At 49.0% G+C, this 26,162-nt stretch overlaps 1 protein-coding gene across 3 annotated transcripts in view; it reads right to left on the reverse strand.

Annotated features, from left to right (window-relative positions):
* GABPA (GA binding protein transcription factor subunit alpha) overlaps nt 1–26,162 on the reverse strand; it is a 332,634-nt gene that overhangs the window by 47,383 nt on the left and 259,089 nt on the right. For all 3 annotated transcript variants that reach the window (XM_086934033.1, XM_086934032.1, XM_086934034.1), the window contains one exon: nt 18,021–18,161. In XM_086934033.1, coding sequence (XP_086790159.1) covers nt 18,021–18,161 — 141 coding nt within the window. The remainder of the gene's footprint in view (nt 1–18,020; nt 18,162–26,162) is intronic.

Here is a 26,162-nt window from a genome sequence, read left to right on the forward strand (position 1 = left end):
TGGAAATATTGTTAGAAACTGTCCACAAGAACGTGACCTAATCAAAAACGAAATATTACCATGTAAGTGTAAGATCTCAAAAACGGAAATATTACCATGTAAATGTAAGATCTCAAAAAATTGTGTTGGAATAGGACCTTTTGATACTATCACTTGTTTTGCCTTAACACTAATGACAAATAAGGTCTTAACATTATGATATATGAATCCTTGGTGGATTAAATGGTAAATATATGGCTGTGCACTATGACATATTCAGAACCTATCCATCCTAAACACTGATGCATACAGAGCAGGAGCATTTTATTGAAAGCAAAAAGAATAGTCCCCTTTCTATCCCCATGGTGATCATCTCTCCGTTATATTTGGCAACACTTTCGTCGGTTAACAACATCCCGATGCAACTTGAAGGTCTTTAAATATAGACACCTGGCCGTGGAGGGAGAAAGTACCACTATTAAAAATTCACCGCCCCGCCCCCCCCCCCCCCCCCCCCTTTTATATAAAAAAAGTCGGACTGCCTGATTTAAAAATTGCACTTTGGTAATGTAAACAGCAGCGCCGTTTTTTAACATCATTCCAGAGTAAATAGAACCGGCAAGAGAACTACTGCTAGTTTCGCTGTTTTTAAATAAAGTTCCAGTCAGAGCAGATAGTCCGCTCTCTATGGCTAACCACAAGAGGCGTACCTCTATGTAATCAAACGCAGAAGCGCGTTTAGTTTCCAGCGGCGGTCCCTGCGAGATTAGAGCTTGGTTCTCTATATGCCCGAAAACCCAACTAAAAGTTAATTGTTGTGTATTCACGACGCTCCAATAAGCGTTTCGAACTTTAACTCCATGCACAGCATTTTTATGTCAAAAACTATAGTTATTCCTTCTGTGTCTCCCCAAACAGCGACCTGAAGCTATTGGCAGGAGCTATTTCAGTTTAGAGCTTGACTCTCTATATGCCCGAAAACTCAGCTAAAAGGTAAACATTTTTTGTGTATTCACGACGCTCTGATAAGCGTTTCGAACCTTAAACTCCATGCACAGCGTTTTTATGTTAAAAACTATAGTGAGACCTTTATTCCTTCTGTGTCTCCCCAAACAGCGACCTGAAACTATTGGCAGGAGCTATCTCAGAAGCAATTCAAAATAAGGAGTAGGATCAAGGTAAAATGATTGGGAATTTGTACCCAAATCCCTTGTTTTGCACTTTTGATAATTTATGAACTGATAGGACCATGTATATATATTTAGGTACCACCCTGATATTAGCACAGAAACGAAGTAGTGTGCCTCCGCATTTGATGTGAGAATCCTAGATTAAGGTAAATTATCCTTTCTGCTTTGGCTTCAGTAAGGCTACACGCTTGCCATCGATTAAGTCTAGATGGATTATATGAAATTTGTTTTACAGGAGACTTGATAGGAAGTTAAAACTAAGGACCTTCCTCCGCTGTCTTCCATTGAAGGGTAAGCATAGACCCTGCACGGTCATGGGCTATCTTGAATTAAACAATTTGACCACCACGTCCAAATTCTTCCTCTCTCTCCATAGGGCTATCGTTATCCCTTGGTTGCCCCCCTATACCCTGTCCTGATGAAGACTCGCACGCCCCAGGTTCAAATCACCGTTTGCGCTTAAGACGAGTCGAAACGTCGACGCTACCTTCTCTTACCTAGGACCATTTATCCTTGATTTCATAAAGTGCAAAAAGTTTGGGCATATATGTCCGGATGTAACAATTTTGTGATTGAGATGGTTTAAAAAGAATTTTATGTTTGGCCAGGTATTCAATACGGCGTAAATCATATGTCCGGTATTGTTTGAAAAATAATGTGAATCTGTCCTGATTACTAATGTGAATTTCTTTCTCCTCTCACTTATTTCACACCCTAATCACTTCTATCTTTGCACGCTCGTTCTGGGCAACCATCAGTTTTTACCTATTTGAAATATTACATTGTGTATATAAAAAATGAATTTAATAAGATGAAACAATGAATTAAATACATTGTATCTTTTGCCTTTGATCGTGGTGGCTATTTATCATTCTGTACTAAGATCATTGAGTGTATTGGAGTAGACTTGATGTTGGTGCTCTATACTGTTTAAAAATCTAGAAACGATAATTGATTGAGTCAATTCTTATAATCAATAGGATTAGGACCATTGGTTTTTCATTTCACAAGCCATGGTCAGCGAGGGAGTTGTGTGAATAACAAAAAAAAAAACTCCCAGAAAAAAAGGGGAAAAAACTAAGGACAAAGTGACATTATAGTCAGATTTTTCAATGACACAAAATCTAACATTTACAAACAAAAAAGAACAGATATTCACCTCTTATACTGCTGCTTATGACCTTACATAGTGCTTCCCTCATGACATGTTAAATGACATCACTGATGACCTCTCAAATGAGATACACAGATACATACATAAGGTTTTTGGGGAGCTAGCACACAGAAATGATCATTAAGTAATCATAAGTATCAGTGAACTTGAGGGTATAACAGTATGGTATACAAGAACAAGCTACTTACCTTCAGTAACGCTTTTTCTAGTAGAGACTATCTAACCGCCTATTACTCACCTTGGAATATTTCACAGGCGTCAGACCGGATCTGGAAAATCTTGAGCAGTACCTCTGCAGCAGGAGGTGGTGTTATTTGGCTCCGCGTCAGCATGGTCCGGGTCGGAAGTGACGTTGCATTGCCAACGTGCCACCCTGGCATGCAGACATCAGTTATTTTCCACGTCACAACGCAGAGCTTGGAGTAGCCAATGAGTGACCTGTGTGCAGAATCTAAAGGCTTCAGGATGAAGAGCCCATTTGGAGGAACAGGAAGTTGGGTGAGTCGGGGTGGAATCTGCGGTTAGAGTTAAAGGTAAGTGACTTGTTCTTCCGTTAGAGACTTCTATCCACAGATTCCTCATCTTAGAATAGATACCCAAGCAACACCTACCCGGAAGTGGGTCTGCAGACAGACTCAAACCAGGAAGACATGGAGAACCAAACTGGCAAAGTGCCCATCCCGACGGACCTGACTTTCCAAGTAGTAATGTTTTGTCAATGCGTGTAGTGACACTCACGTAGCAGCTTGGCAGATGTCTAGGTCTGGCACCACTCATTCTAACACAGTAGTGGCGGCCTAGGCCATGGTGGAACTGGACTGATTAGCTAGTCTCATCTAACAGATTTTAATGTAGACCACAATCCATCGAGAGATGGTCTATTTCTCTACCGCCTTGTCTTTTGCCCGAAGAACCCAATGACGAGTTGATCATCCAGCTGGTGATCTTTGGTGGGATCGATATAAAAAGAGAGGGCTCTTTTTTTGGGACCATCCTCCTTCTTAGAAGGATGAGGTGGAGCAAAGAATGTAGGAAGCATCAAGTTTGGGCCTATATGAAAAGAAGTGGCCACTTTTCGCAGAAAAGAGGAACATGTGAGATGGACCAGACTGTCTGGGTAGAAGCTGATGTAAGGAATGTTGGATGACAGAGCTTAAAGTTTTCTTACCCTCCTGGTCGATGTAATGGCCACAAGACAAAACGTTTTCCGAGTCGACAGCCTAAACAAGCATCTACACAGATATTAAGCAACCAAGGCCATCACTTTCATAAACGCCAAAGGGGAGCACAGCAAACTGCAAATGCTTGTGGTCCACCATGAATCACAGGTAACCCCTGTGGGCCGGCAGTATGGGGATGTGAAAATAGGAGTCCTTCAGGTCTAATGCTACCATCTAGTCTCCAGGGCAAACAGAACCTGAGCATTTCAAACTTTTCTTTCTTCAGGGAGTAATTGAGTGTGTGCTGGTCTAAGATAGGGCGGAGGACTCAATCCTTCTTGGGCACCAGAAAGTAGTGGGAATAGCAACCACGTCCTACTTCTGGTGCAGACACCTTCTCGATGAGCTCCTTTGGCCAAGAAAGCCTACACTTCCCGATGAAGAAATGAGAGGTGGAGCTTCATCAGCCACTTTAGGGATTGTGGCATAGATGGGGGGTTTGTCAGGAAAGAAAAAGCATAACAAAATGGTTACTTACCAGTAGGAGTAGTTTAGCAGCTTGATGAGTGTTCTGGATTCACATGCTGTGCATTATTCCGCCATCTAGTAGCCGTGTCCGGAATAGTCTTTGTTTTTTGTTTTTTTTGTTTTGGGTGTTGTCAAACACCATTTGGTGTCAGGTACGTTCCTTGTGTGACGTCACACGGCGCACTGGAGGTAGTTGTGCATGGTAGCCATCTTCTGATTATTTTTTCTTTCTGTTTTTAAGTTGTAGTCTTTTAGATGGTCCTTTAGATATTTAGTATAATTTTCTTACCCACCTGTTTGTATATTTCTTGCTGGGGATGCCAGTTGGGTCGCATGTGAATCCAGAAAACTCATCAAGCTGCAAACTACTCCTACTGGTAAGTAACCGTTTAGTTTTGCAGCATGAATCCTTTTCTAGATTCATAGGCTGAGCATTAGATTATGCAGCATTTTCTCCCATCTTGGGGAGACTCTGGTAAGAGGAAGACTTTGCAAACAGGTGCTGAAGTACTTTCTATCCTATTTGTGCTTTCTTAGTCAATTGTATGTCCACACATGATGCCCATGTAGCTGCTGCACATATAGTGTCTATGGGCACATTGGCCATAAATGCCAGAATCGCTCCCTGTTTCCTGGTGAACTGAGCGGTTTGTTGTACCGTTAATTCCTCGTTAGCGGTGGTATAGCATGGTTCTGGACTACTTATCGTGAGATTGTTGCTTTTTTGACAGGAGATCCTGTGTTGGCATGTGCGTAGGCAACAAACAACTGTTTGAATTTGCGGGTTTGTTCTGTTCTTTACAGGTAATACAGTAGTGCTCTCCTTACATCCAGGGCATTGAGGCTTTTTTTCCCTTTCGTTTTTGGGTTTGTGAAGAAAATCGGAAGCAGAATACTTTGATCTAAGCGATATTTGGATACCACTTTTGGCAGGAACTGTGGATTTGTTTTTAAAATAAACCTTGTCCTTGTGGATTTGCATGTATGGTTCCTGTATGGTTAACGCTTGTAACTCCATAAGGATGCAATGGCAATGAGAAATGCTGTTTTTTAAGCGATAGGTTTGAGTTCTGCCTTATGCATGGGCTCAAAAGGTTTTGCCTTAAGTTGTGTGAGCACTGTATTGAGACTCCACATGGTAACTGGAGCTGTTCTAGGAGGAGAAATTCTTTTAGATCCTTCTAGGAATCTTTTTATGACAAGTCTTGTGAAGAAGCTTTGCATGTTTTTCCCCTGGTGTACTCTACGATGGCAGCGAGGTACACCTTTATGCTTGAGTAGTTTATGTGACTGTCTAGGAGATGAGTTAGATAAATGATCACTGTTTCCTGTGTGTTGATTGAGTTCATGTGGTTGTTAGCTGTGCACCACGTGGTGTTTCGCTCCCATTTTGCGGCATAGCATTTACTTGTAGTTTGCTTTCTTGCTTCTTTCAGAATTTCTGTTGTGGCAGGTTGAGGTGACCAAACTCTACGTACTCAGTTGCCAAGCAGCTAGGTGAAGTGTTGGTTGCGGATGAAAGATTTGGCCCTGTTGCATCGTCAACAGGGCTTTGTCTGCTCTGAGTTTCATTATTTGTCCCTTGGACAGTTCTAGCAGAGTTGAATACCATGTTTGTCTTGGCCACTGTGTGGCAATGAGAATTAGGTTCATCCCAGTTTGCCTTGCCTTTTCCAACACTCTTTGAATTGGGGGCATTGGTGGAAAAGCGTATGTAAACGTCCCTGACCAATTTAGTTACAGGGCTTTGCCTTTTGACAGGTGGTGATGAAACCTCGAGGCAAAGGACTGGCATATTTTGTTCTGTATTGTTGCAAAAAGGTCTATCAATGGGGTTCCTCAGTGTTTGAATATGTATTGTACTGTCTTGTGCTTCAATTGCCACTCGAGGGAGCCGTTTTGCCTGCTCAGAAGATCTGCTGTTGTGTTGTACACTCCCGGTAGATGTATTGTTTGCATATTGATCTTTTGAGAGACTGGCCATTGCCAGATCTGTTGTGCTAGCTTGCTTAGCAGGAATTATTTCGTACCACCCTGTTAGTTGAGGTTAGAACATTGTGGTGGTGTTGTCCATTTGAATCATGACAATTTTTCCTTGAATGTGTTTCTGGACCGCTTTCAATGCTAGGAATGTGGTTTTTTAATGGAATCTTGTTGGTTCCATTGACCTCGCACCTTCAGTTGTTTGAAGTGTGCTCTCCATCCATTAAGGGAGGAGTCTGTAGTGATTGTCACAGAAGCAGTTGTGTCTTTGAAAAATCTGCCCTGTGTTATTTCACTGGATGCCCACCATTGTATCTCTGCAGCTTGTGCGTAACAACCACTAGATCCTCCCAACTCCCTGAGACCAGTTGTTGGTAAGCCATTCCTGGAAGGGGCACATATGTAGGCGGGCATGAGGGATAAGTGGGATGCATGACGTCATCATGCTCATGGGTTTTATGACACTCCTCACTTTCACAGATTGACTCTTCTGGTAGAGTGAGGTTTCTTGTTAGATAGCTTGCATCTTTTTTGCATTGGGTACGCCCACGCGTTCTTGGAGTCTAGTCTTGCGCCTAGGAAAGTTTTTGGCTTTGTGGAGGATTTCTTGTGATTTCTTGAGAAGCCTAGTTTTTACAGCATGTGGATTGCTGTTTCAATGTGGCTGAGGCATTTTTGTTTTGCGTTTGTCTTTATGAGCCAGTTGTCTAGGTAGGGGCAGACGTGCATTCCCTCCTTTCGCAGGTGTGCCGCGACTGCGGCCAGGCACTTGGTGTAGACACTTGGTGCTGATTTTATTACAAAAGGAAGTACATTGAACTGGTAGCGTGTTCCTTTGTGTAGGAACCCGAGACTTTCTCGGTGATTTTTGTTGTTGTTCATAGGAATTGGTAAGTAGGTGTCCTTGAGGTCTATTGTTGCCTTGTAATCTCCTTTTTGAATTTGTGGGATTATCTCTTGGAGAGTATTCATCTTGAAATGTCGTGTTAAGATGAACTTGTTTATGAACTTTAGGTCCAGGATCGGTCTTGGTGATAGGTCCTGTTTGGGAACTAGGAAATATGGTGAGTAGTTTCCTTTGAAAAAGTCTTGTTTTGGTACCAATTCTAATGCCTGTTTCTGAAGGAAGTTTTTGATTTCTGAATTTAAGTGTACAAGTTCTGCTCTGAGGAATTTTCGTATTTTTGGTGGGTTTGCAGGTGGCTTTTTTGTAAGTTCTATGCAATACCCGTATTTTACCAAATTTAATATTCAATGGTCTGTGGTGATTTTTTGCCACTGTTGAAAATATTGTGGTATTCTGCCCCCCACTGGTGTTAAGTGTAGGTTTTTTCCCGTGGGAGTCAATTAGAGCGGTTTCCCCTTCCTCTAGAGGGTTGGGCTCAGCCTCTGCCTTTTCCTTGAAAGGACTGCTTCAGCTGTTGCTGCCAACCTTGGAATTCTGTTTGTTGGCTCGTTTGTTGACCACTTCCTTGTTGTTGGTGTGACATTTGGTCTCCTTGAACAAATGTTCCTCTTGCAGTGGGTTTTCTGATGTTAAAGCCATCTCTTTTGAAGGTACCTCTTTGCTGAAGGGCTTCCATTGCTCTTGCAGTTTCATTATCTTTTTTGATCTGTTGGAGAGATTCGTCCACCTCCTTTCCAAATAGTGCCTCCCTTGTAAAAGGCCTGTTTGTGATGGAGGTTTGAACCTCCTGCTTAAACCCTGAAATTCTAAGCCAGGCATGTCTTCTTAGTGTGGTGCCTGTTCACATTTGTCTGCTGGCAGGGTCTGCTGCATCTATTGTAGATTTAAGGACAATAGATTTAGCTCGGTGAGCTTGTTGATGAGCTCCTCTATATCAACCCATTGCTGGTGTCTATCTGTTCAGCAAGGCATTAGATTTTGCTATGCGCCACTGCGTCAATGCTTCCTTTACCATCTTCCTGCCCACCATATCCATTTGTTTGCTTTCTTTTTCTGAGGGTGGTCAACTTTTTGAGATGGCATTTGCTCTTCTCCTGGCAGTGGTGACAATGATGGAGTCAGGCACAATGTTTCCCTGAATATACTTAGGGTCCTTGGATGAGGCTTTACGCTTCTTCTCGACCCTTGGTGTTACCCCCTTGTTTGAGGCTGGTTCCTTAAAGTCTTCCCTGCCTCGATCTAGGATACTTGGTCGCAGTGGCAGGTACTGTGTCTCCTTGTTGGCTGGGGCTAGTGTTTCTAAAAGGAAACATGCGTCTCCCTTCTCCTCTTCTAGGGGGACCCCGAAAGTGCCTGGTGCCCTTTTAACTAGTCTGTTGTAGAAGGCTATATCATCTGGTGGGTATGCCTTCGAAGGATAGCAGCACATCTCCTCTATAGGACTTTCGGTGTCAAGGTCATTCCATGTGTCCTGGAAATTTTCAGAGGCTTCCTCCTCTTCAGGAGGGGCTATATAGTCTTCAAGATCTTCCTCTCGAGGTTTGGTGGTTGGAGGTGATTTGAGAATCCTTTTTTTCCCCCTCAGCGTATTCCGCCTCTTCTGCGTCAACTTTGTCTGGTTTGGTGACTGGGGCCTTCGGAATCATTTAGTCCTTTAGTGAAGCGTCAAACTCCTTCTTCAGGAGGAGAATCGCCATTTCGTCTTCGAGTCTTTTCCTCTTTTTCTTGACTTAGAGGGCTCTCTCGGCGTTGGAGACTTCCTTTTCTTGTTTCCGCTTGCCTCTGGTTTCGACGGAGTTGCACTTCCCTTCGGGGGTTCGTGTTCGACCCTAGCCTTTGGCTTCTTGTGCAATTTTCCCTCCTCGGTGTCCCTTGGCACGGTCCCGCCTGGCCTTCAATCGCCTTTTTCTTAGGCGTTGTGCTGTCTTAGGTTGCGCCTTGCTCTCGTGGCCTTTCGGTTCCGACGGATGTGTATGGAGTCTTACCTTATCAGTCTTCTTCCCTGTATCACTCGCCTTCTTGTGGTAGTGTAGTTTCTCAGAGTCTCCTTCTAGAATCTCGATGTCCGATTCCTTGTGTGTCATTCTGCTGGGACTTCCTGATCTTAATTGTCACTCGAAAGACCTAGGGCCTTTAGGGAAGTTTTCTTCAAAATCTGGGACATCGTTGCGTAGTGGGCCTCTCTCTGTTTTCTGTGTATTTTGAGGGTTTTTGGCTGGAACACCGTGCAGGCCTCACAGCCCTTGTCTTTATGATCTTAGGGCAGGCAGAGGTTGCACAACTCGTGTGGGTCGCGTTGTGCGAACTTGAGGTGGCACTAGAGGCAGAGCTTGAAGGGGGTATTTTCCATGGCTCCTACCTCCCATTTGTCGACCTTAGATGTCTTCTGTCGTCGTTGTGATGTTGTTCCCGGAGTTTTGTTCTTATCTCTTGCAGTGTCGATGGCCGATGTAGTTCACTCAGAATTTCTAATTTCCGCTCTACTTTTCGGGGTTACCCTGACAAAACTTCGGAGCTTTCCATCTTGCTTACAAACCCAACGGCGGAAAAAAGAATCTGAAGATGGCTACCACGCACAGCGTCCTCCAGGGCGCCGTCTGACGTCACACAAGGGATGTACTTGGCACCAAATGTTGATCGACAATGCCAAAAACAAAAAAAAAACAAGCAAACAGACTATTCCGGACCCAACCACTAGATGGCGGAATAATGCACAGCATGTGAATCCAGAAATGGATTCATGCTGAAAAACCCCTGTTCACATTTTTGAAACACTCTTTGTCAGATGTAATATTAGTCCACTGGGGCAGGGTTTGCCTGGTCCTGCTGCCTGAGGGGTGTGTGTGTGGAATTGAAGGCTCACTAAAAAGGTTTGGAGGCTGCTGCAGACGGAGGGGTGAGGAATTGAACAGTGCACTGGGTGTAGCTTCCTTTGCCTTTCTGGAATCCGTGACCCCATCCACAAAAGAGGTGGGTGGCCTGCTAGGTAGCAGAGGAAGGTTGATACTGTGGATGCCCAAAAACGCTCCAACTGCATCCATGATACAGGTGAAAGAAGTGCTGTTGGGGCAGTCAGTCAGGGAAAAGCCAAGAGATCTGGCAGTGATCGTCTCTTTTGAAAGCACTTCAGTGCAGTGTCAGCTATGTCTGTGAAAAGCGGGAACTGTCCAACTGCATATCAATGTGTAACAGTTGAACGCAAGTCGAAAACCCAGGGGACAGCAAAGAAGAGTGGCGGCACAGTCCCACAATGGAGGCCCCAACCCATGCTAGGGAGTCCATGGTGTTCAATCTGCACTGTGTAGCACAAGTTACTTACCTTCGGTAACAATATATCTGTAAGAAACAGTAGTTAGTATTAGATTCCTTACCTTAGAATACCCCCAGGCGTCAGACTGGAGCCGGAAACGTTTGCGTAGCAGTACCCTTGCGCGTCGTCGTGGGATGACGTCGCGGAGTACTTAGACGCCGCCTTCGCGCGCTGATGTCAGTTCTACATCAAGCTTTCTGCGCCAGAAACGCAGGAGTCCTATGATAAAATCCAGCGACGTGGTCCCATGAAACGACGCCGCAAGGGTACTGACTACGCAAACGATTTCCGGCTCGCAGAACGGGGAGGATGGGTGGGGCGGTAAGGAATCTAATTCTAACTACTGTTTCTTACAGATATATCGTTACCGAAGGTAAGTAACTTGTGCATCTGAAGGAAACAGGTTAGTATTAGATTCCTTACCTTAGAATAGATACCCCAGCATACCAACCCTGGTGGTGGGTCTGCAAACCAATGATCACACCAGAAAGTCCTGGAGAACGGAACGGCCGAAAAAGCCATCTCTCCAGACTTGGCTGTCCGGCAGTAGTGTCTTGCGAACGTGTGCAGCGAGGCCCACGTAGCAGCCTGACCGATGTCCTGCAAGGGGACTCCCCGGCCCAGGGCAGTAGTAGCCGCCGTGGCCCGTGTGGAATGAGCACAAAGCCCCACAGGAGGCTCCTTTCGAGCCAAAGAGTAACAAGCCTTGATGCACAAGACGACCCATCGAGAAATGGTTAGTTTGTGCACCGCCCGTCCCTTCTTAGCGCCCACGTAACCAACAAAGAGTTGGTCATCCACCCGGAGCTGGAGTGCGCGATCCAGATAGAAGGAGAGCGCACGTTTTGGGTCCAGACGGTGGAACCTCTCTTCCTCTTTCGAGGGTTGCGGAGGCGGAAAGAAGGTGGGCAAAGTGATGGACTGCCCGATGTGGAAGGCTGTGACTACCTTGGGCAGCAAAGAGGGCATCGTCCGCAACACAACTTTGTCCGGATGGACTGAAAGGAAAGGAGGCTTTGAAGAAAGGGCCTGGAGCTCACTCACTCTCCTGGCAGCGGTGATGGCAACCAGGAAAGCGGTCTTCAGAGTAAGGATGCGAAGAGGACAGTTATGAAGTGGCTCAAAGGAAGCGCACATCAGAAAAGTTAGAACACGGTTTAAGTCCCACTGAGGCATCACGAAAGGAACTGGAGTAAACATGAGTGATGCCCTTCAAAAACCTATTTACAACTGGGGACTTGAACAAGGAGGGCTGATCAGGTAGCCTTAAGAAGGCGGAAATGGCCGAGAGGTAGCCCTTCAGAGTGCCCAGAGTAGAGCCCTGCTGGGCAAGAGAAAGAAGAAAGAGGAGAACCTCCGAAAGAGGGTCAGAAAGGGGATCCACAGCCTTAGCTGTGCACCATGCCACAAATTTGTTCCACCTGCAGGCGTATACCGATTTTGTGGAGGGACGCCTGGCTGCCAGAATGACATTACAGACTTCAGGAGGCAAGTCAAATGGCCTCAACTGCCGCCGCTCAATCTACACGCATGTAAGTGGAGACTGGACAGGTTCGGGTGGAGGACCGTCCCCTGCTGCTGCGACAGAAGGTCCTCCTGAAGGGGCATACGAATCGGGGCATCGACAGACATGCGGAGTAGCTCGGGATATCAGAACCTCCGTGCCCAGTCCAGAGCCACAAGGATGACTTGGGCCCGGCCGCGCCTGATCTTCTTCAGCACTCTGGGCAGAAGTGGTATAGCGGAAAGGCGTACAACAGACCACAACTCCACTCGGGACTAAAAGAGTCTCCGAGCGAGTGCCGCCTTGGAAATTCCAACGCGCAGAACTGATTACATTGCACGTTCTCTTCTGTGGCGAATAGATCTAACCAAGGCTCTCCCCACTGCTGAAAGAGGCCTTGCGCCACGTCAGAGTTCAGACGCCATTCGTGATCCATCATGCACCGCCGGCTGAGTTCGTCCGCCCTGGATGTTCCAGCCACTGCCAGAGGCGCAGAGCCTCTTGGCATAGAGTCCACGACCCCACCCCGCCCCGTTTGTTGCAGTACCACATGGCGGTGGTGTTGTCCATTAACACCTGCACTACTCTCCCCCGGACAGAGGGGAGGAATGCTTTCAGTGCAAGCCGGATCGCCCGCAGCTCCAGAAGGTTGATGTGGAGCCGGGACTCCGCCGGAGACCAGAGGCCTCTGATCTCCGCTTCTCCCATGTGGCCCCCCCCCAGCCCTGGAGGGAAGCGTCCGTCACAACTACGTGCTCCGGTTGGGGTAGGGAGAGGGATCTGCCGCTGACCCAATCGCGGTCCGTGAGCCACCACTGCAACTGTCTTGCAGTGCCCTCTGAGATCAAGACATGGTCGGACAAGTTGCCCTGATGCTGGGCCCACTGAAACTTCAGGTCCCACTGCAGAGCCCGCATCCTCCACCAGGCATGATGCACCAGAAGGATGCAGGAGGCCATCAGCCCCAGAAGTCGCAGCGTCAACCTGATCGGGACTCGGGATAACGGCTGAAAGATCGGAATCAGAGCCTGAATATCCCGAACCCGCTGTTCGGGAGGATAAACCCGAAACTGCGCAGAGTCTAGAACCGCTCCGATAAAAAGGAGCTTCTGAGAGGGCACAGGTGCGACTTCGGCACATTGATGGAGAACCCCAGCAGGTGCAGGAGGTCGGCCGTAGTCTGGAGGTGGCTGACGACTGTTTGGGGCGAGCCCGCCTTCAACAACCAGTCGTCGAGGTAGGGGAAGACTGAAACCTCTAACCTGCGCAGATGAGCTGCGACCACCGCCATCGTGAACACCCGTGGGGCGCTGGTAAGGCCAAGGGGGGAGTAAGGTAAACTGAACGTGCTCGTGGCCTACCGTGAACCGCAGGTAGAGCCGGTGGGCCGGCAGGACAGGGATGTGGAAATAAGCGTCCTGCAAGTCCAACGCTACCATCCAGTCTCCCGGGTCCAGGGCAGTTAAGACTTGAGCCAGTATCAGCATCTTGAACCTCTCCTTCCGGAGGAAGCAGTTGGCGTTCCGCAGGTCCAAGATAGGGCGTAGGCCCCCTTTGCCCTTCTTGGGAACCAGAAAGTAGTGGGAGTAACAACCACACACTACTTCTGGCCCAGGAACGCACTCGATGGCCCCTTTGGCCAAGAGGGCCGTAACTTCCTCTCGCAGAAGATTCAAGTGATACCCCGACACACGCTGGTACTGCGGTGGCATGGCTGGAGGGGTCGCCTCGAAGGGGAGGGAGTAGCCCCTTTGGACGATTTGCAGCACCCACCTGTCCGATGTGATGCTGCGCCAGTTGAGGAGGTGATGGCGAACCCTACCCCCCAACTGGCGTCACGTGGGCCTGAAAGCTCGGACTAGGAAGGCTTTGAGGTGGATGCTGCGGGGTGGATGTGGATGTTAGTCTGCGGCCCGTGGCTGGCAGGACATGTGGAGGCGCCCCTTCCTTGGCCACGAAAGGAGCGAAAGGCAGCAGGTTGCTGGCGCAGGCCGACAGGCCCAAGGACTTGGCTGTAGCCCTGGAGTCCTTGAAGCGCTCAAGCGCACTGTCTGCCTTGTCGCCAAAAAGGCGACGGCCATCAAATGGCATGTCCATAAGGGTGTTTTGGACATCAGCCGAAAAGTTGGTGGAGAAGTGTGGCTCAATGGTTAGAGCAGGCAGACCTCGATGCAGAGCTCTGGCCAGGGACCAGGGTTCGATTCCTGCCCTGGCGGGTCTCGGGCTCAATAATTCCCCATACCGGATATTCTCGCCTCAGTGCCTATTCTGATCATGGGTCCCACGCTGCAACTCTGGGCAATAGCTTGCTTAGTCTCCACAACGGCCCCCACAACGTGAGGGATGCCTGGTCTGCACCATGGGGGTGTTCAGGAGTGTACACTTCACAGGGAAAGCCAGGAAGGGTTCCCTTGCGGTAGTCGTACAAGCGCCGGGAAACCCACTGCGGCTGCGCTATACAAGTACAAAAACATTTACATTTACCCTCAGCCAGGCGAGCCGACGAATCGCCACCATCGTTGCCATCGCTCTACCTAGCGAGTCCGTTGTATCCAGCCCACATCGGATGGAGTACCGTGCTGCATCTCACCCCTCCGCAAGGGCTTGGGCGAGTTTAGTCCGGGCCCCCTCCGGACATTGTGGCAGTACGTCCACGACCATGTCCCACAGAGAGTGGGTATAACGGCTCAAGAGGCACGCGGTGTTAACGGACCGCAACCCCAAACTCAGTGAGAATATCTTTTTGCCATACTGTTCGTACCTCTTGGATTCCCGATCGGGTGGAGCCGTCGGGAATGCGGTCTGGGAATTGGAGGCCTGTATGACCAGGCTCTCGGGGGTGGGGTGGTGGACTGGAAGCAAGGGCCGCCCGGAGCCGGGCGGTGGCGTCTGGCCACGTTCCTATCTACAGGAGGACCTGTAGCAGGCCTGGACCAGGTGTCCAAAATAACGTCAGATAAGGCCTCATTAAACGGCAACAGATGCTCCGAAGGGCTTGCTTGCGGTTTAAGGACCTCAGTGAGGAGGTTAGTCCTCACGGCCACGATGGGGAGTTCAAGGGATAAGGCCTTGGCCGCCCACGTCAACACCACACTATAGGGAGCCCCCTCCTCCGAAGTCACGGTAGGAGGGGAGACAAAACCAGTGTCTGGCGAGGTGTCCAGACCACTGCGTCCCCTAGCTCACCTGCCCAGTCCTGATAAGGCTGGCACTCACGTGCCAGAGGGTCCTCAGACCCCTCCCAATCCGCCTCGCCACCCATCTCCTGGTACTCAGGGTGAAATGATGGGGCCGGGTCATAGAAGTAGAAATCTCCCATCGGCGTTGAGAGCGGCGTAGAGCGGCGCCGCACCCAGATCGAGGGGAGGATTGGGGACGACGTCGTCCTGGGACGGCACCGGGGGCAACACCCAGGGGGCCGGCGACGACCCGGATCCGGAACCGGCGGGGCCCTGCGGCATCGGGATCGAAGTCGCCAACTGCGCCAGAGCACCCGACGGCGCAGGGGGCGAAGCACCCGGCCTGCTTGGGCTCCCTGTCGGGCAGTTTGGCCCGAAGGCGCCAACGGAACCCTCCAGCGTCGCGTGCTGCCCAGGGACCCGCGGGTATGGAGCAGGCCACGATGCTTGCGGCTCCGGCGGACCGCGTGGGCGGTGTCGCCCGAACCCCCGGCTGAGTCGCGCGAGTGTCGGGGGAGTCCGAAGAGCGGTGTCACCTCTTCGACTTCTTGTGCCTCTTACCTGAGGACTTGGAGCTCGAGGAGTGGCGACGATCCTCCGAGGAGTGGCGACGATCCTCCGAGGAGTGGCGACGATCCTCCGAGGAGTGGCGACGATCCTCCGAGGAGTGGCGACGATCCTCCGAGGAGTGGCGACGATCCTCCGAGCCGTGATGACTCCGGCCCGAGCCGGTCCCTCGACCTCCTTCCGGACCGCGACATCGAACGGCGCGGGGCCGACTGCCGGAGCTCGAGGTGCCTAGCCTTCGATGTCAAGACCCGGCAGTCGGGGCACGACTTGTCATCGTGGTCGGGCCCCAGGCAATGAAGACACCGGGGATGGGGGTCGGTAACCAACATCGGTCGGTTGCAGTCGACGCAGGGCTTAAACCCGGGCATCCCAACTGGCACCGTCGGAGTCGTTCCACCCCTTAAAAATTATGAAAAATGATCCAAAAAGTTTAGCCAAAAAGTGACGAAGGGTACCACTGTTCCCGGATCGGCGCTTGCTGGCGCAGAAAAAATAGGAACCGACGACCACGCGTGAGGGCGGCGTCTAAGTACTCCGGCGATGTCATCCCGGCGCCCACGACGGACACGGAGCTGCAGACGACGCCTACCGACGTGCAACGATACTGCTACGCAAAAGTTTCCGGATCCAATCTGACGCCTGGGGGTATTCTAAGGTAAGGAATCTAATACTAACCTGTTTCTTTCAGATGCTGGGATTTACCTTAGCCATGGAGGCCTGGGCAACCAGGCTCTCCAGGGAAGGGTGCTGGGAAAAGAAAATGGTCTGCTGGAGCAGGTCAGTGTCGCAGGGCAATCATCCTGTGCCTCGGTGCCCTGTGCAAGGCTTGCCCATGGCTCAAGGAGGATGTTGTGAGGGCTTCATTGTAGGGAAGGAGTGCCTCAGCCAAGCTCGCTCCTGGTTGCGCACCTCCGTCAATATGTTGGCCTTGACATTGACAACAGGCAGCTGTGTAGGTCAAGGACCTCCGCCGCTCTGTGCATCACTATCGCAAATGACATGCCTTCCTACGACGCTGGACATGAATGGGAAAGAGTCTGGGGACATAGCAAAACCCAGGGTGTCACCGAGCTCTTTATACCAGTTATCATTGGTATCCTCATCCAGAGGACTAACCTCTTCCCCCTCATGGAAGGAGGTTTGTCTAGAGGTGGCAGTGAATCTAAGGGCTGAAGGAGTCTAAACAGCTCTGTTATCGATGGCGAACGGCATCGTGTGGAACCATGTCAGAGATGGGAATGACAACTAGCTTGTTGTCGTCTAGCAGAGTCCGTGGCACCAGGGTTAGAACCGGATTCTGGGGTGGAAGCAGGAGAGAGCCCGTCGCCAGCAATCCCACATGGGCACCTCTAAGCCATGTGGGGCCGGAAGGCTCAACAAAGGAAGTATGGATGACATTGCAGAACTCCTTCAACTGAGCAGTAGTGGAACCAGCTCAAAGGAACTCAGAGTAGCACAGAAGGAGGCCCGATGCCATCTCCGCAGATGGAGTGAGGGTGCTGGGCCACGAAGCAAGAGGTCGGCTGGGGTAAGCCAAAGAAAAAGTCAACAACTTTCTGTGCTTTTTGGACTTACCTGACTTGGAGGAAGATGTCTTGGACCTGCAAAACAAGCCTCTGTGGGATCTGCTCCAGGAATGGCTTTGAGATCTGCCTCGGGAGTGGGACTGAGAATACACCACCAGGAGTTTCAACGGCTGCTTACAGATAGCTTTTGGGTGCATGAATTTGCACTCAGCGGAAGCCTTGGGTCATGGTCTGCTCACAATCACCAGAGGTAGGCAAGGTGAGGGCCCACCATGGACCACAAATTTTGAGATCCATAGGTTTCAGAGGGAACATGTTCCCTATACACACTGGGAGAAATAGCTCAAAATAGTTTGACAAATGTCAAAAAAGTGAAAGCTGTCCAGATCTGAACTGCAGGCCTGGAAAGAAAGGAAGTGACGTTAGCGTGCCAGGCTTTTGCTTATGTGGGCACCGCAACGTCACTTCTGACCTGGACGCCGCAAATGCAAAGCCAATGACGCCATCTCCCAGTTTGCGGGGTACTGGTTAAAATTTTCTAGATTAAGCCTGATGTCTGGAGAATACTTTAAAGAAGAATCTGTGGTTTGAAGTCTCTATAATACACTGAAATATTAAATGCAATACAGTTGCTGCCATCAACATGCACAATCTACAATACACACACCAAAGCAAACCTCCCAAAAAATAAGCAAAGCAGTTGAAACTTCCTTTTCATGACAATTTAATAGATGTATTGTACGTTACTGTTGCCATGTTGGTAGCAAACCATAACCATTCAAGCCATAAGAAAGAAGGGAGCAAGGAAAAGGAAACAAATCCTGAAAGGACCTGGGGCTATGGTGTATAACTACCGCACTCAAGCTGCATTTGAGATGAAGGCTGTAACGGTATGCTAATGCAGAGTAAAAGAAAGTAATGGATCTTTTCTTTACACCTTTGTTACTGCAGACCAGTCATGGTAAGAAGTAGAGAGGATGTGTTTATCAGAAGGATCAAATCTGTAGTACCTGTTCTGTTACCCGGTGAGCTTCGGTCTTCCCCGGATATTCTTGGTGCTCTCTGGACTTTAGCAGTCTTTGGAGTACTGTTGATGACCTTAATTGTAGTTGGTGTAGAAGGCTGCATCGATGCTGGTATGATTTGTACAGCTTAATGAAAAAAAAAGACATGTTTGATATTGCGCAAAACAAAACTTAGTGTGACACAAAGCTGCAGGTTTATGTGAATTTAAAAAAAGGAACAGGATATACAAGCAAAAAGCTGCAGCACAGCAGTTACTTTGGGAATTGGCTACAAAATTAGCAAACCCAATGTCTCGGAGAGAATGTCAGGCTGTGAAATTCTAAACATTCAGAACTAAATTTAAATTCAAATCCAAGGGTCAGAGGGAGTTAGACCTCTGGCCCTTGGTCGAAGGCATACTCTCTCCCCAGCAGCTTCGCTCCTATCTCACCGCCGTTGAGCCTCCACTCCTCCTCCTGGGAGCTGTTCGAGACTACAGACTGTTTGTTTCCGTGTGTCTCTGCCTAACTACGCCCCCTGGGGCTGTAACTCTGGTATTGTCAGCTGTTAACTCCTGTTTATTTGTCTAGTGTTTTTTAACTCCTGGTATTGTCTTGTGTATTTTGTGGATCTTTTATTTCCTTACACCTTAGTGCCTGTTGTGCCCTTCTCGCCGCTGCTGCCCCTGCAGCCCCGCCCCCTGTCCACTCTGATCCTGCCTCCCACCTCCCAGCTGCTTGTTCCCTCCCCCCTCCCCTACTTAATGGCGGCAGCTGCGTGGTCTTGCAGTGGACTTGCCGAAGGCGCGCCTAAGACAAGCCCATCTGCGCCCGTCCGTGACCAGTGCCAGGACCCCTGGATCTACAACCTCCCACCTGCATTCTCCTCAACATGCGCTCCGTACACTAACACTCCATGGAAAACTGGAACCTACTCAACTCTCTCTCGTCTGACATAGCCTTCTTTACAGAGACCTGGACTAAAGCCTTCTCCGCCCCCAACATCAACACCGCCATCCCGGACAGGTACAAGATCCATAGGAAGGACCGCCCCAACCACTCGGGAGGAGGCCTCGCCATTGCCCACAAAAACACCCTCCTCCTCACGACCTCCAGCAAAACCTTCTCCTCCACAGAACACCTGCATTTCCAGATTCATATCAGCCCCAAGTCTACACTTCGTGGAACACTCATCCACAGACCCCCCCCCCCTTCCCCGCCCCCTGACACCCTTCGCCACCACCACCACCATCACAGACTTCATCGCACCCTACACCATTGCATCAATGAACTACATACTCATTGGAGACCTCAACTTCCGCCTCAACACCCCTAGCAACCCCAACTCCACCATCCTACGTGACCACCTAGCATCGGACTCAACCAACTCGTCATCACACAGAGTGCAGGACACACCCTCGACCCCATCTTCGCTGCAGGTAACAGAGTTCACATCAGCCACACAACGCAACCGCCATGGACTGACCACCACTGCGTTCACTTCACCATCGATAAACCCAAGGCACCAAAACCAGCCGCCCGCCCACCATGAAGAAACTGGAGCAGGGTCACCGACGAGCAACTGAACTTCACCCTCACCCGAGACAACCACACCTGGGCATCCGACTCAAACAACACAGCCAGAGGACTCAACACCTGGATCGACAGCTGCGAAGACTAGCTTGCCCTGCTACACAACCCCGGCAAACAACGCCAGAGAAAAGCCACCTGGCTCACCACCGAACTCTAAGAAGCTATGCGCACCTGCAGACACCTGGAAAAGAACTGGAGGAACACCAAGACAATCGATAACTACTACACCTACAAGGAAAACCATGACGGACTACCACAACGAAATCAAAACAACCAAAAGAAACTTCACCCACAACAAAATCCTCACCAACTTCAAGGAACTCTTCAGCATCATACAGGAATTCACCAACCCACACAGCGAAGCCACAGACGTCACCCCCTCCCAAGACCACTGTGACAAACTCGGAACCTACTTCCACCTCAAGATCAGAACACTCTATGACAACTTCAACAACCACCCACAAGACGCCACAACCAGCCCCCGCCCACCCAAGACACCAGCAAGCCCACCATTTCCAACTGGACAACAATCACAACCGCCACGACCATGAAAGGCATCCATTCGGGGGCCCCCACCGACCCCTGCCATCTACCACACTATTACGGCTGAACTGCAACGCACCATCAACACCACCTTCAAAACAGGCACCTTCCCAGACGACTGGAAGGGCACTGAAGTCAGGCCCCTGCTAAAAAAAAACACAGCAGACCCCACTGACCTAAAAAACTACTGGCCTATCTTGCTTCTCCCCTTCGCAGCCAAAATGGCAGAGAAAATAGTCAACAGGGAACTGACACGATTCATCGAAGAACACGCCGTCCTCGACCCTTCCCAATCCAGATTCCAAAGAAACCACAGCACCAAGAACACCCTACTCGCTGCCATGAACGCACCCTTCTGGATCAAGTCCACTCCGTAGCCCTCATCCTCCTCGACCAGTCGGCGGCCATCGACACCGTCTCTCACCGGACACTAGTCGCCAGACTACACGATGCGGCATACAAGGAACTTCCATGGACTGGATCCGCTCGTTCCTCACCGGAAGAAATCAAAGGATCAGACTACCGCCCTTTCTCCCCGCCCCTACGGAAATCCCCTGCAGAGTCCCACAGGGGTCATCTCTGAACTCAACCTTCTTCAACATCTACATGCTCCCCCCCCCGCTCCCATCATCTGTCAACACAGCCTTAACATCGTGTCCTAGGCAGACGACACCCAGCTAATCCTCTCCCTCACCAAAGACACCGCCACCCAAAACTCAGCTTCCAGAGAGGAATGCAAATAGTCGCAGTCTGGATGACCAACAGCTGCCTAAAACTCAACGCCAAGAAGACAGAAGTCCTCATCCTCTGAACCACCCCCTCAGCATGGGACAACACCTGGTGGCCCACAGCCCTAGGAAGCCCCCCTACACCCTCAGACCACACCAAAAACATCAGCATCATCCTCGAATCATCGCTCACCATGAACCGACAGATCAAAGCTGGCACTTCCAGCTGCTTCAACACCCTCCGCAAGACCTTCAAATGAATCCCTCCACCCCACCCCCCCCGTCAAAAAAGACAGTCACTCACGCACTGATCACCAGCAGACTGGACTATGGTAACGCACTCGAAGCAGGCATCAACAAATCCCTACTCTGCAAGCTCCAAACAATACAGAACTCCTCAGTCAGACTCGTCCTCGGCATCCCCCGGCACGAGCACATCAGCCAACACCTCCAGAGACTCCACTGGCTCCCCGTGGAGAACAGAATCATCTACAAAATCCTCACGCACGCCTACAAATTCCTACACAACAACAGACCCAAGTACCTCAAAGACAGAATAAACTTCCACGTACCCAAAAGAAACCTGCGCTCATCCAACTTCGCACTGGCTGAAACCCAGAGCATCCACAAAGCTAGAGCAGGCGGGAGATCATTCGCTCACATCACAGCAAAGACCTGGAACGAGTTACCAGCAGACATTAGACGTGCCCCCTCCCTGAACACCTTCTGGAAGACTCTCAAGACCTGGCTCTTCGGCTAAGAGGAGACGCGTACCCCCTCCCCCACTCCCACTCAGCGCCTGGAGACTCTCATGGGTGAATAGTGCGCTTATAATTCCCGATTGACGAGCGATACATACTGGAATGCATTATAGAGATTTCAGAGTCACAAAATGTGAAGTGTGCATTTAGAGAAATCCCTCAAATGTAAAAGCTCTGTAAAACATGTGGAAAGTGCTGCAAACTTGTAGTGGGACCATAATCACCTTGTGAAAACTTCAATAAAAATAAAAGGTATACAAGTGGTATATTGTTTTTAGTTATACCGTATAACTAAAAACAAAGGCAAGGGGACTCACTCGAGTGACTTCTTGTTTGTCTCTCTACCTAGCCGTATAAGGAGTGTTCTTATTTATTTAAAAGGACTGTCGCCTACTATGGTTCCTAGTGGTATTCTTCATCATCAGAGTCCTCACCCAGACGCTGGGTGTATCTGATTAGGTTCAATCACAGTTTTCCTCAGTATATGCAAAATGCAGAAGAAAGATGAAACTATTAGGTGGCTACAGGGTCAGACTGCCTCTAAGACAGAGAAATATAAATATAAATGCAATATACTGAGGAAATCTCAGTTGGGTTTGTATACATTTCACACCCGAGTCAGCATATGGTTGAGTACTTTAGGACGAAGAGAAGACCCAGCTAGCATACTGTGATGGAAGTCTTTGTCTCTCAAGTAGAAGGATAAGGGCAGTTTCTTATTCATATGCCGCCAATGCCTTCCAGGTGTGGACTGGCCCAAACTTATCAACAAATTATTTAGGCACCCTACACGAGATTTCATAAATTATCTTCGTGCTTGCTACAGCTTGTAAACCCCAGAGCCGGATTACTTATTGACAAAGTATAAGGCCTGGAATAAAAACAAGAATGATAAAAGCAAAACTAAAGAATACTTTACCTACCTTTGTAAGACTATGTAGAGACTACATGTAGCTGTAGATTCCTCACTTTTTGAATATTCCCTATGTGTCAAACTAGGTCCGCTCCTCTGCACACCGGTAGGTAAGTGCTGAGTCTATATAGGAATCACTCTCACACACTGACATCAGTTCCTTTCTTTGCCAGGCCCCAGACGCAGACCGGGAGCACCCTCTTCGAGACTCCCTTTACTGCTTCAAAATTGTTGACTAATATGCACAGGAAAGGGCACCTCCCAAAACAGGTTTTAAACATTGTAGGGACTGGCAGAATCAGATCTCTGTGACCAAACATCCTCAGGGCCAAGCAACAACTGTAAGGCCTGCAGCAATTGCCCCTTGGCTGAACCTGAAATCCATCAGAGACAGTGAGGTAACATGCCCAAGAATCAAACTGCAACGGGTCGAAAGTTCCGTCCCGTTCTTTAAGTTGGAGAAGTCATTCCAGGGGTCAAGGGTTTGTATAGATCAAAGTCTTTGTCTTAGTTCAATAAAAAGCACGAGACTGAAAGGGGGACTCGGCCCTTCACGCCATTACTCGCTGAGAAAGCAGAGGGGGCAGTACCATATATTTCGATTTCAATCTTGAAGTTGTTCAACTTTGAAGCCTCTCCTGTAACTTGTTCCAGCACAAGCCAAAAAGGATCGAAGAGTTTTGCGATGTCAGTTGCTTTTTGTGTTCAAGCTCCCAGACGCAGAGCTTCAAAAGTAAATTGGTGTGATCAGTGTGAAGATTCCTAGACTTGGGATGTTATTTATGGATAGAATTCAACGACAGAACAAAGAATCTGCGGCTAGATAAAGTCTTTAACAGAAAGAGGATTACCACAGGTACGAAACTTTTTCTCCTGATGGAGACTTATAGCCACAGATTCCGCACCTTTTGAATACATACAAAAGCAATACCCTTTTGGAGGTGGGTCTGTGGATGAACTCAAACAAAAGTCTTGTTGGACCGAGAGGGCAAAATTACTCTCTCAGCTCACCTGACTGTTCATATAATAGTGCTTTGTCAACGTATGGAGGGATGCTCATGTAGCAGTGTAGCAAATGTCTAGGACGGGGACTCCACATCCCAACTCTGTGGCAGAAGCTTTGGCCCTAGTAGAATGAGCACACAGTCCTTCTGAAGGCAGTTTTTTTTATCAATGTGCAGCAGATCTTCATGCAGTGCATGATCCAGTTGGAGATGGTTCCCTTCTGAACAGCTTTTACCTTTTACACTATGGAGAAGCTCATCAAGAGCTCATCATCCACCCGGTGTTCATTCGTACTATCTATGTAAAAGCATAGTGCTCTCCTGGGTTCCACGTGATTTAGTCTCTCCACCCTAAGAATGGTGAGGCGGAGCCTAGAGTGCCAGTAAGTTGATTTTCTGACAGATGTGGAACGGCATCACAACCTTAGGCAAGAAAGATGCCATTGCCCATAAAGAAGTTTGCGTACAGTGTGTTAACACAGAACTTCAAGCTCACTCATAAGCTGTGCTGATTTTATCCGACGAGGAACACAGTCATGAGGGTGAGAAGCAAAAAGGAGCAACTGTAAATTGCAACAAAGGGAGTACACATCTGAAACATAAGAACCAAGTTAAGGTCCCACTGTGACATGAGAAAGGGAAAGGGAGGAAGTAAATGTTGTAAACCTTTTTAAAAGTAAAACATAGGTGGAGACTTAAACAATGAAGGCATATCCAGCAACTGCAAATAAGCAGAAAGACGGAAGGTACTATTAACTGTGCCCAGAGCAAACCCTTATCGGGCTAGGGACAACAAAACACATCTGGCTGGCAAGAGGACATCCACCACCTTCAGAGTAAGGTCAATGGTGGCCACTTGACGCCACTCAATCTCCAAGCATGAAGAGCCTTACCCTGCTGCCGGGACAGAAAATAGTCTTGATGGGGCAGCCTGATCAGAGGACAGAAGCTCAAGCCCATGAGTTCTGGATACCATACTCTCTGTGCCCAATGCGGAGCCACTAAGATGACTTGGGCCCAGTCTGTCTTGAACTTCTTGAGAACTCAGCGTAGGAATGGTATCAGTGGCAAGACATTCAGGAGTCTGTGTTTTACTCAAGGCGGAACGAGTCTCTGAGCGAGAGATGCCTTGGAAACTCCAACACACAGAAGTGCTGACACTGCGTGCTCCCCATGGCGGTGACTAGATTGTGCCATGGTTTTCATCAATGCTCCAATGAAAGGGAGCGTCTGAAAAGTCAGGTGCGACTTTGTCACATTGATAGTGAACCCCAGCGATGACAGGAGTTTCGCAGTAGTGTGGAGTTGGTTGACCAATGGCAGGGTGAGACTGCATTCAACAGCCAGTCATCGAAATAGGGACAGCCAGTCATCGAGATAGGGAAAGACTGGCATCCTTGACTTCTGAAGGTATGCTGCCACCACCTGCATCACTTTAACAAACTCACTGAATGAATGAGCTGAAAAAGTTCCTGTCCCACCATAAACCGCAGGTATCATCGATGGACCGACAGGACGGGTGTGTTCGCAGAACATGGAGAATGGGTAGGTTGGTGAGGAATCGGCAGCTGGACAGAGTCTCTACCAGATAGGGTGTCATGGAAGGTTAGCAATTTGTTAATCTGGTAGAGACTTCAAAGCCGCAGATTCCTTAACTTAGAATAGATACCCAAGCAATATCTCTCCGGATTTCTGCATAAGAATTTCACACTAAAGAGTCCTGCAGGACTGAACAGGCTAAGGGTGATAAGGAGTACGATCCATCAGGTGATGGTCCATTTCTGTACTGCGCTCCCTTTCTGGGCTCCAACACAGCCCACGAAAAATTGCACATCCACCCAGAACTCTTTTGTGCCGTCAAGGTAAAACGACAACGTTCTTTGGGTCCAGCCGGTAGAGTCGCTCCTCTTATTTAGAGCGATGAGGTGAAGCATAAAAGGTAGGCAGGTTGATGGACTGGCCTACATGAAAAGGAGTGACCACCTTCGGCAGGAAGGAAGCTCTAGTGTTAAGGATCGACTTGTCAGGGAAGATGCTGAGGTATAAGGGCTTAGTTAAAGCCTCATGCTCTCGTGAGCAGATGTTATTGCCACTAGAAAGGCCGTCTTGATAGTTGGAAGCCTGAGAAGACAGTTGTGGAGCGAAAGGAGCGAAAAACAGGAAAGTCAGAACAAAAATGTAGGTCCCACTGTGGCATGATTAAGGGAGGAGGGAACAAATATTGAAGACCTTTCAGAAACCTATGTAAAAGGGGATGGCTGATCTGGAAACCACAGAGATGACAAAGTTAGCGTTTTAAGGTGCCAAAAGCAGAGCCCTGTTGGGCAAGGGAGAGAATAAACAGAAGGACCCGAGAAACTGAGGCAGAAAGGGGTTCAACTGTTTCTCTACACACCATGCTACAAACTTGGCACAACTGCAGGCATATACCGTCTATGTGGAGGGTCGCCTGGCTGACAAGATGACATTACAGACTTTGGGCAGAAGGTCGAAAACTGCCGCCACTCAACCTACACGCATGAAGGCGGCGCATTGACAGGTTTGGGTGGAGAACCCTCCCTCGCTGCTGTGACAAAAGATCCTCCCGAATAGACAGCCTGAATGGA

The sequence above is a fragment of the Lissotriton vulgaris genome, chromosome 8, assembly GCF_964263255.1.
Source record: "Lissotriton vulgaris chromosome 8, aLisVul1.2, whole genome shotgun sequence".
Classification (NCBI taxonomy): Eukaryota; Metazoa; Chordata; class Amphibia; order Caudata; family Salamandridae; genus Lissotriton; species Lissotriton vulgaris.